This window comes from Musa acuminata, chromosome BXJ3-8, assembly GCF_036884655.1.
Source record: "Musa acuminata AAA Group cultivar baxijiao chromosome BXJ3-8, Cavendish_Baxijiao_AAA, whole genome shotgun sequence".
NCBI lineage: Eukaryota > Viridiplantae > Streptophyta > Magnoliopsida > Zingiberales > Musaceae > Musa > Musa acuminata.
The window spans coordinates 24,740,001-24,751,621 of NC_088356.1; the positions used below are offsets into that span (position 1 = coordinate 24,740,001).

At 39.5% G+C, this 11,621-nt stretch overlaps 1 protein-coding gene across 4 annotated transcripts; it reads left to right on the forward strand.

Annotated features, from left to right (window-relative positions):
• Window positions 1–448: 448 nt before the first annotated feature.
• Window positions 449–11,408, forward strand: LOC135585511 (caffeoylshikimate esterase-like). 4 transcript variants are annotated; one of them, XM_065161407.1, is made up of 9 exons: window positions 449–676; window positions 834–1,114; window positions 7,940–7,969; window positions 8,302–8,428; window positions 8,520–8,666; window positions 10,119–10,249; window positions 10,320–10,457; window positions 10,576–10,674; window positions 10,977–11,408. In XM_065161407.1, the coding sequence occupies exons 1-9, from the start codon at window positions 607–609 to the stop codon at window positions 11,199–11,201; spliced, it is 1,248 nt and encodes a 415-aa protein (XP_065017479.1). In that variant the 5' UTR covers window positions 449–606; the 3' UTR covers window positions 11,202–11,408. The 4 variants fall into 4 exon arrangements, with proteins under 4 accessions (XP_065017479.1, XP_065017481.1, XP_065017482.1 ...); XM_065161409.1 differs by having other exon boundaries at window positions 847–1,114; XM_065161410.1 differs by having other exon boundaries at window positions 869–1,114.
• The last annotated feature ends 213 nt before the right edge of the window (window positions 11,409–11,621 follow it).

Genomic DNA, 11,621 nt, shown 5'->3' on the forward strand with positions numbered 1-11,621 from the left:
TGGATTTCGAACAGGAATTACATGCTACGTTATTAAATATATAAGGATCAGTTACGGCGAGGAATTTAATTATAATTAATTAATTAGTGAGGGAAGCACGAAAAGTAGAGCAGGCAAGGATAATTAAGACCTACGGATTCGTGGCGATCGCGCATTGGCCACCCTGCACTTGATCACGACCGGGTGTCCACAACCAAATGTATCTGTCATGTCATTCCAAAACTAGTATCTATCAGCTTTGGATTTGACTTGCTCTGCCATTGAAAATAAGAAGGAATCTATGTTATGTACTATTCATTTATATATAAATCTTAGATATTTAGAAATTAACATTAATATGTAAATCTTGCTTTTGATTTGACTTGACTGTCCTTGAATCAATGACCTCCTTCTTTATATATATATATATATATATATATTAGCCCACACTCTCATCTAAAGATTTTTCCCTCTCTGTGTGAACTGCTAAACTATTCTAACAATAATTGTTTGATATTCCACTCTACCTTGTTCTTTCGATCTCCCTCATTTTATATTTAGATAAATACTTTATATAAAATAATAAGCAGAAGTCTCGGCATCATCATCGTCGTCGTATCATATCGTATGTCGTCCTCCGCGAGCCCTCCTCCATCCACCGCCTTCCGCTCTCCTCCCCCACGCGCCGCTCGCGGAGGTAAGTAAAATGAGCCCCCCTCTCGCTTTCCTGGATGATTTATTCTTCTTCTCGAATCTTGATTTCCAGGAACATGTGTTGTTTTCTGGGTGAATCTTGATTTCTGAGTGTAACTTAGGAGGGTTTGCGTTGTTTTGGATCTAATGACATGTAATAGATTCCTTAACTAGGGGTGGGTTCCCTTGCCGCCAGAAGCACAATAACAAGAGCAAGACCGAGGGCGAGGGGGAAGAGGGGAGGGAGGAAAAGGGGATCAACGGAAGGGTAGCTGCCGCTGCCTCGGTGGCGCTCAGCGCGGTTCCCATGGGGTGGGAGGGCGTGGACGAGCGCCTCGCGAGGATGGTCGCCGAGGCCAACCTCGACCAGGCCCCCGAACGCCGCAGGGTCCGGGACGCTTTTAGGGACATCCAGCTTGGGATCGATCACTGCTTGTTCAAGGTTTTTCCTCCCCTCTCGTTGATCTCCTTATGTTTAGATCTTGAAGAGAATATTTGGTCTATCTGCTGTCTCTTTTCTGGATTTTAATATAATTCCACATAAATTTCTTCAACGATGATTTTTTGCTGGCTTTATTCCTTCTTGTGCAAAAAACTGGTAGCTAAGTTCCGACTCATTGAAGGTTCGTGGCCATGATTTATCTGATTATAGAGAATTGTCCTATTTGACCTGATATATGGTAATGGCATTTCGCAGTTTAATTAATCCTTCATTCCATCAGGCCTGAAACTAATCTTAATTATAAGGAATCACAAAATTGACTTGCTTAACTGAATTTGCAATAATTGCACAACATCAATTGCAAGGAAAAAGGATCAAAAAATCCTTGAGTTCTGTGAGTCCGCTAGTAGCACATTTTATAGGTAACCAAACTAGTTGGTTATAGATATTACAAAACAAGTATCAAGTTTGTACAAAATTAAAATTAGAGTTCTATATATCCCAAAAGTATTTAGCTTCTTTCAAGTTTCTAAAAAGAATTTACTTGATTTCAATGTTGTCAGTAGCGAAGTCCATGCGCTCAGCAGGCACCTAGGCACCTAAGAGAGGCTAGTGAGGTGAGGCCTGAGCACTTGGTAACTGGTCCAAATCGGCGCCTTCAATTAGTCATGGCCCAAGCACGCATTTGGGCCTAGGCGCCATGTCATGGAGCCATGCAATTAAGATGTCCAACGCATGTCCATGATGCTTTGGTTTTTATTTTCCATTTCCTTTTAATGTTTTCGGGTGTTTTCTCATATGCAACTTGTCCGGGGTAGAAAGTACTGTTGTCAGCCCCATTTTGATTTGTTATAAGTGTTTTTGTTTTATGTTTCTATCTTGTAAAATTCGTAAATGTTTCTGTTGTACGATGTCGCACGAAGGATAAAATAGCCAAAACAGTCCCGTTCTCGTGTGCTATGGGCTGATTTCTAGTTGATAGCCTTGCGGTGTGAAGCATCAACTGTCTTTAGTGTGCTTGCTGGGTGGCATCGATCGGATGGGGCCTTGGTTATGTCTCAAGGGCAATGCAACGTCTTTAGTGTGCTCGTTTTTTGATCGACAAAAATGCTAGGTGGAACATTGGGCCTGCACCTACCTTCGTAACCCTTTTGTGTGATCGTCTGTTTTCGAGACCCTTTTGTGCCTAACAAAAGTTGGTTGCTTTGTGTTGCTTGCAATCTCGGTTATCTTGCCCTTTTTGTGTGTGATGATGGCATATTATCTGCATATTTGCCTTTCTAACCTTCTCTTTTTTGTGGAGATCCTTTATGGATTCCACGAGGTTAATGTCTCGGTTGACCCTTGTGGATAAATATCACTTCGGTGCCATGTCCTAAACAATCTCAATTAAGGACGTAACAAAGTAGTGTAAGAGCGTGACAAGAAAACAACGAATTGTTATGGCAGCATGGCATGGCAAAACTAGAACCACTATTCAAGAGGGGGAGCAACATTGCGTGATTGTTTCAAAGAAATGGATGTGAACCCACACAATAACTAGCAAAGCCGCTCAAGAGGAGCATGACATTTGTGGCGATGTTCCCACGGAGGAAGAGTTCTCTCTCACAAAAGGGGCACAACACAAAAGGCAACTTGGATAACTTAGAAAGAACTGAAGGAAGAGTGGTTGAATTTGAGCTGCAGATTGACATTATCAACTGAAAGTTGGTGGATCTCAATGAAAGGGAGGAGTGCTTTGAGGTGGTAGAGTTTGTGTAAGGAGGGTTGAAATCCCAACTGGATTAGTTGGAGATCCAAGTTGAAATGGTTGATGGATGAAATAAGAGAGTCCATGTAAAACTTACAAAAGCAAGTAAGGGAATTGACAGCTCATCTGTCGAAACACATGTAAGCGATGCATGTGAGTGGAATGGATTAATAATGTCTTATGGCCATCTCTTATCAAGAGTAAAGGTTATCAAACTGTTAAGTGTTTTTTATTTTTAGTTGACGGTCTTTCAGTGTGAAATGTCAACTATCTCACCCTTTAAGCCTTGGGTGGTACCTGGTCAGATGGGGCCTTTGGTTATATGTCTGATAGGTGATGTAATGTCTTTAGTATGCTTGATTTCTATTCGACGAAAGTGCTAGGTGAACATTAGCTACACCTGCCTTTGGAACCCCATTTGTGTGTGACTGTACAACCTATTTTTAAGAGCATTTTATGCCTAATAAAAGCTTATTGCTTTGTGTTGCTTGCAATCTTGGTTGTCTTGCCCTTTTCGTGCATGACAGTGGCATATTACCTGCACGTTCGTGTTTAATCTTTTCTTCTCTATGCTGGTCTGTTGTGGACTGCATGAGGTTAAGCTCTAGATTGACTCTTGTGAACGAATATCGCTTCGGTGTCACTATCACGGATAGTTCGTAGGGTTGGTGTTTGATGTAATGTCCATGCTTTTCACGTTATTCATGCCTTAGGCAACATGTAAGGGGCTGAAGTAGGCTTGGCAGCCCTATTTTGATTGGGTTTTCTTGTTGTTTCTAGAGTTGATTCTTCTAGGCTCGATGGAAGTAAATGACATCTCGATCCCAAAGGTAGGGGTTCCCAAGGATGACTTGACATATGTCAAGCGGCATCATTTCACACGCCATCTCGTTGATATATTTGGTTGTGATGACGAAACAAACATTGCACTGTCAGTCTATCTTCATCTCCACATCGTCATGAAACCAATAAAGAGGAAATAGGCATGGATGAGGTGTCATCTCCATGTTGAGCTTCTGGACTAAACTCATCAAGATGAGGTTTTTCTTATAACAAAAATCGAAAGATGACACCAAGGACCTCTTGTTTCACTTGGATCTTTATGATGAAGAGCTCTCCTTGAACTTTTGGATAGGGTCGGACCAGTGTTTTCAAAAGGTGCTCGGGTGAGGTGAGGCGAGGCTTGATTGCCTTGCAAAACCTTTAGGTAAGGCATTTTGATAAAGCATCGCCCAGGCTCGCTCGAGTGAAGATGAGTGTGGGTTCATGCCTAGTTCGATTGAACAAGCAAGTTGGTACGATCGAACCAACTAATTTGCCCTAACACAACACCCCACCTCCCTCAATTTAACCAACTAATTTGCCCTAACACAACAACCCCCCTAGTTTGTCTTTGAAGTGAAACCCTACATTCATCGTCGTCGCCTTTGTCAACAACCTCCTCCGTTGTCGTCGCCTTTGTTCATACCTTTCTCCATCGATGCCACCTTTGCAACTTCCCCCATTGCTATCGCCTACGTCCGTTGCCGTCTCCGCCCCCTACATTCATAGTCGTTAGTAACTCTTCTTCTTAGTCCATTCTTTCTCATTTTGATTACTCGTTTCACCATATTAAGGCGATGCAATCACTCTGTTAGTTAGAACTGTTTAGCACCATATTGAAAATGCTGTTTAGCATAGGTCTCCATTAGTACAGCCCTATTTAGTATAGGTTTCAATTGTAATATATATGTTTTAAATTTTAATGTTCTGGAGCTCCTCCCTTCGCTCACGCGGGCACCTAGGCGAGGGCCTTGGGCGTTTTAGGACCTTGGTGTCTTTTGGCACCTAGCGCTTTTAAAAACATTGGGTCGGACTTGAATCTATGGCCTTTGATCTTGCTCTCAGGGATAGACTTTGGTCCACATGAGATATCAGTACGAGTTCGTTGGAGTCATCGTTAATAGTTGCAATTGCTATTCGTCGACTTTGGCTGCTCTTTAACCATTTTTTTTGGAAAGAGTTTCTAGAGAACCTTTTAACACTTTTCTCTGATGTGATCTATAATTTTATAATGATCATATAAAAGGTCACTTCTTTTTTAGGAAAAAAAGTTGCTGTTCCTCAAATTTTCCTTGCTTTCGAGTAGCTGTCGTTGGCCTCTTTGTGGTCTTCTCACTATCGATGCAATTCTTGTCTTGATTGCCATAGCCATCACGTTAATGATCGAGACATTGTAAGCATTAAAGAGGCTCAATTTGGTATTGATTTGATCATGTAAACTAGTTGTACATTTTATGATCGTCAAGTGGTTGTTAAGGGAGATTTTGAGTGTTAGTGCTTGTCAATGAAACTTGGTGGTGTAGTATTGCACTAATTGGTCACTATCTTGATGTAAGCTATGCTATCTTTTCCACCAATCATCGAGGTAGCCCATCAGATCCTGTTAGATGAGCCTTTTGAATTGTCCCATTGGATCTAAGATATTTGTTCCATCATGCTAGAGCATGTTCGATCAACTTGAGCTGCACGAGCGCGACTTCGTTGCTACACTTTTATAGAGTAAAATAAGTATCAAGTTGATCAAGCCATGCATTCAATGCCTTGTCGTTGATGGAGCCATCAGAGGAGGGTATGTTGATCCAAGCTTCAACTCTGAAAGGTCGAAACCTTACCGTTGCCACCAGTATCGTAGTTTTATCATCGTTGTTGTCGTTGCACGTCTTCGATAAATCACTTTCAGAATTCGATAATGATGGCTCCTTCTCCTTCGTTGCTATGTGCTTGTCTCCATCATCTTTTGCTTTTGCCTATTGGTAACCATCCACAAGTGAGGGATCGTTGCTTTGGTGCCACTTGATCCGTATGGGAGAAGAACTTAACGACGTTGAACCTTCCTCTGAGCAGATTGCCAAGGAGTTGCATCTTTTGCTTTAGAAAACACTGATTTGAAAGGGAAAATCGATCTGCTTTGCTTTGAAATAAAAGTACCCAAAACAGGGAACTAAGCAAAGGCTTTTTGAGTGACAAAGGCATGTACTTCTTGTACGACAATTGTGGGCTATTAGGACTGTGAACTTGCCGCCGAACTCTCCCTTTCTCTTCTCCTTTCTTCTCAACCGCCAGCAACTCTTCTTAGTGCCATGGAAGGGATTGTTTATGCTGGAGCTTGCTGTTGCAGCTTCTGATGTCGTAGACGAAGACGAAGCTTGCTGATCTCGGCTTGAGTAGGCTGCAGCTTGCCTTGAAGCAGTTGCTGCCTGCTCCTCTTTTCTCCTATCTCTGGGCCAAAATCTGGACTCTAGACCGGCTGGAGATCTGGAAAAAGGTTGTTGCTCGAAGAATAAGGATGTTGGTGAAGCAGAATAGGTTTCCTGTGATTTGGAAGAAGAAGAACCTGCGGTTGGAAGAGAAGGGAAAGAGTGGCCACTGGATCTTGAAGGATCTGCTGACTTTTCTTCTTCTCCTCTTCTTCTTTTTCTTCTTCTTGCTCTCGGAAGGGAAAGAGTGGCCACTGGATCTTGAAGGATCTGCTGAGTTATTTTTCTTCTTCTCCTCTTCTTCTTCTTCTTCTTGCTCTCGGCTAGAAGCAAGAAGGCTAGGGCCGGCCGGCAAAGTGTCACTCCTACTTTGGAAGGACTTCAAGCTTGTAGCAGATTGCTTTGAATCTATGTCTTCTTCTTTGTGGCTGTTGATTGCTTTGATCCAAGACACCCTCCTCCCAACCAACTTCCTCCACACCCTCGTCAGATAACTCTATACTCCCCTCCTAACCAACCGATAGCAACCCACCTCCCATACCCTGACAGCCCCCTCTCCTCCTCCCTCTCTTTCTCCTCCTCATAAAGCTTCCTTGCTTCCCTCCCAACTAACGAGACCTCATACCCCGACAGCCCCCTCTCCTCCTCCCTCTCCTTCTCCTCATATAGCTCCTTGCTTCCCTCCCAATCGACGGCAACCCCCTCCTCATACCCCAACAACCACCTTTTCATCCTCCTATATTAATTTTTTTGTTAATATAACTTATGAATTTTGTAAAGGATTGAATTTTTCATTGGCTTATTGTTACTTCCTAGTGTTTTGTTTTGTCATTTTTGTTATTAGATTTGGACAATTTGATGTGTCATTTTTTAGTGATCATATTTATCAGTCATGATATATATTTTTTAAATTTTAATATTTGAGGCTATCGTACTTTGCTCGGGTGAGCGCATCGGGCGTTTTGGCATCTTGGCGCCTAGTGCCTTTGACTACACTGGTTGTTGGACATTTTCGTGGTAACTGAAAGTAGTTTCATATAAAATCTATAAATAAAAGAGGAATCTGGTCATAAATGTACATGCATTTAGCACCTTATATGCTCATGTCTGATCTTCTCCTCATTGATACTATTATAGGTTAGTGCTTGATGGTGTATTCCTAATTTTGTGTTCATATGACCACATTGTGTTGTCTTTTGACAAAAGACTAGTAATGAAAGTCATTATGCTGGAGAGAAAGGACACCATGAATGCATTATTCACTCGCTTCAAGTTTCTCAAATTCATTGATGGTGTTATGCAACAGTCTAATACTCCACATCTTGGTTTATTTGACATGCAATAGAACAAACTTGCATTTCTGGAACCTCTTATTAGTAACTTCCATTTGCGTCATTGCTTATGAGAATTTATAATACAAAAACAGAAGTTCATATAAACATCAAAGTGGGTTCCCTGAATTAGCAGATAGGATTTTGCACCTAAATCATGCAAACTTTATGATAAAACACTATCCATTGTTGAAGCACACAATTAGTTGCCCGAGAATGGTAAAGAACTCTACTATTTTTCTTTTTCAACTGAAAATACATTTTTCCTTTTCATTTTTTTTATCCTTATATATCTTAGCTTTCCGCTTTATCCTCTTGAATCTTCTTAATTCATGGATTCCTTCTTGTAATTTTTCCATCCTGTACAAGTATGTTATCTCCTATATGTGAAAATTAAGTTTCCTAAAGCACATCTTTTTTTGGTTAAACTATATTAAAGATCTAATATGGGGAATCTGAATCACTGGTGGAGAGTTCTTACCTTTTTCTCTTTCCTTCTCTGCAGGCCCAATATTCGGGAATTAAGATAGAAGAGGTAAGTATCTTTTTTGTTGCTTCTGTGCTTCTCATCTTTGGCATTTAGCATCTCCATTACATTTATGATCCATTGTCTTTATAAATTTTAAACATGATAAATTTATGCTCTTAATCAAAATATAACCTAGATCCAACTCTTTCAAGATCTTTTTGAGAAGATTACTAATGTTAAAAGGAAAAAAATTTACTAAGTCTCTATACCATATGTGTAATGTAGAAACTCATTGCTGTACCTTAACATTTTGTGGTGTCATCATATTTGGTTAAGCATGTTCCTTTCTCATTTTGTTCCTTTGAGAGTATGATACTGATTAAACTCATAATATGTAGTCATATGAGGTAAACTCTAGAGGTCTGGAGATTTTCACAAAAAGTTGGCTTCCGGAAAATTGTAAGATAAAGGGGCTTGTTTGTTTCTGTCATGGTTATGGAGACACTTGTACATTTTTTTTCGAAGGTATTAACTCCAACCAGTCACTGTCATTGATGAGCATTAGCTCTCCATTGAAAGTCTTGATTTTAACACACCAATTTCATGCTTTTTCTAGGAATTTCAAAGAAGCTTGCATCGGTTGGATATGGAGTTTTTGCAATGGATTACCCTGGATTTGGTCTTTCAGAAGGACTCCATGGATATATACCAAGTTTTGATTCTCTCGTAGATGATGTAATAGAATGCTTCTCAAAAATTAAAGGTAAGTTGTTCTATGTATTTTCAAGTACTCCTATAACTTAATTTTCTGAGAACCAGTTGCATTAAAAACACAAATAACAAGTCTTGTCCAATTGACAATAGCAAGCAATTGGAATAGAGTAAGGAAAATGTTTTTTTTCTAGGATTTCATATACATGCCTTAGTTACCTACTTGATTTGAAAAGGCTCACAAGATACATGCCTGATGTTCACCTTGATGAAGCTTGCCGATGCTAATTTATGTGTCTCAACTTTCAAGCTCCGTGCCCAGATTATCGAAGACATGCCTTGGATAATGTATGTGGCATTAATTATTTTACATTTAGAGTGCTGATCTTCAAAGTTAGACAGGAACTGCAAGGTGTGTTGTTAAATGCGGATGCCAAAAGTTACTATGAGGAGAAGAATCACTGGCAAATTCCTGCACATGATGCCAACTTCTTGCTTTTATGTTTTATTGCATCACTATATGTTTTACACCTCTAGATTAATTTTACTGACCTTTAAAGAGTTTGATATTCTCATGTGATATCGGTTCAGACATGTTCATGTGATTGTAGAATATGCACTGGGTTGGAAGGTATTAGGTACATATATTGGGTTGCATCTTCAAAGTTGTACTTTTTGCTTTAATTAGGGAATGAGTTTGCAACTTTCATATGTATTGTACATCAAGGAGGAAGTTACTTCCATTAGATAAGCCCTCGTATTAATTGTATAGTGATTGCATACATAAAAGGTGGAGAGGACATAGAGACCCTAAAATTTTAATTGTTGATAGAAGCATTCCATGAAGCAGGATTAATTAGATAGGATTTGGGCCTTTGAGGATCTAGGATAGGTGTGATCCAAGATGAATTAATTTCTTTTCAAGGATATGACTTCTCATAGGAAATTAACTTTTTACCTTGGCATTATTCAAATGTTTTATTGTGGATCTAAAAGGTCAATTCGTGGACAATCTAAGGTGATTCCTGTAATGATGTCTTGGTACTTTATAAGATTTGATTTGCTCATTTCAGACTCAAACTTACAGCTACAGAGCTGAGCTGGGTTCATCTTCTACTTCCCAAGTAAAAGGAAGCCCCAAAAAAACGAGCTGTGAAAGTGTTTGCTCGAAATTGGAGTATGCTATAATAATTGGCTCATTTCTGAAATTGTCTTCCCAACTACTGTTTATTTAAAAGGGGGAACTCAGGGAATGAGGCTCCTGCTAATGTGGTTTGCGGAGGGGTCATTGTATATGACCTTACCTCTAGGCATAAAGAGTTTATTTTCATGACTGAAACTCTAATCGCCTCGTTTCGGTTGCAGAGGAGCAATCTTACTATTATAAAAGACTTGTTCTCATCAACCATTATTTTATCTAATGACCTCAAATAGTTGGAATCTTATGGTTGACTGTTGTTGTTGTGGTATTGTTTATCTAATGTTCACTTATATTTTCTTGCAGAGAATCCTGATTATGAAGGCCTACCTAGTTTCCTATTTGGGCAATCTATGGGTGGGGCAGTTGCATTAAAGGTGCACTTTAAACAGCCTCATTCATGGGATGGTGCTATACTGGTTGCACCAATGTGTAAGGTAATCATGGTTGAATTTTGAAATCTCTTGGTGTTCTGCAATTTCTTACTCTAATATCTTTTCAATGTAGATGGCAGACGATGTTGTTCCACCTTGGCCTGTCCAGCAAATCCTAATTTGCATAGCAAAGATTCTTCCGAGGGAGAAATTAGTTCCACAGAAGGATTTAGCAGAGATGGCATTTAAGGATATCAAGAAACGAGAACAGGTTAGTTTGCAATCTAATGTTTGAAATTCATATACTTCAACTATTTCTCTGACCGGGGACAGAGATCTGCCTCTCTCTATTTGCAAGCTTACATGTTGCTTTTCTCTGTTGGATGAAGTGCTCGTATAACGTTATTGCTTACAAGGATAAACCACGGTTGAGAACAGCCGTAGAGATGCTTAGAACAACCCAAGAGATTGAACACCGCCTAGAAGAAGTACGAGTTTCTCACCTTCTCTTCAATTTTTTATTATAAAAGAAAATTTTGTTATATAATCTCTGAATTGATCTGTAAAGAAAAATACATGTGTTGTTCCTGTTCTAACCATGAACATGCTACCATGTTTGCCCATTGCTAATTCATTTATATTACATTTGTAATCCCCATGGGGAATAGTAGCAGCCAGTAGGTTCACTTTTCCTCACTATATGTGGACTAAAGTGTGACCTCACAGCAGGATTTATAACTTACAGTTTGGTTGGTGTAGCTGCTAGGAGTAATTGTTTCTTCCTTTCCAGATCTCCCTGCCACTAATAATTCTACATGGTGAAGCTGATATTGTAACGGATCCTTCAGTAAGCAAGGCTTTGTACGAAAAGGCAACCAGTTTAGACAAGAAACTACGCCTTTACAAAGATGCATATCATTCTATTCTGGAAGGTGAATCAGATGAGATGATTTTTAAGGTTCTTGATGACATCATATCTTGGCTAGAGGAACACTGCTGTAGAAGAGAAAATTAATGATTAGGTATATTTGAGTATGTCCCTCTCATTGTGCTAGTTTCATATTCTCATCGACTTCTTGATCAAGAATAAGAATGTAAAAAGGTCAGGACACTTGCTTATAAATTGTAGGTAGCTAATCCATTGTTGGATGAATTTAAGTAAGGAATTATGTATGCTAACTTATATAACATTCTCATTCATTTAATTTCTGTTAGTTATTTATTGATTGGTTTCAGTAGGAATTAGTGTAAGCTTCTGATTTGATTTGCATTTTGTCTAGGTACCCGCAAGATTCTCTGTAATTACTGAATCAGTTTGTATTTCTCTTTATCATTAAATGGCATTATATTGTAATATACTGATGAAAGTTGCATTCGGGATCATCAGACTAATGGTATACCTGCCTGAGCGTCATACCTTTGATGCCCAACCATT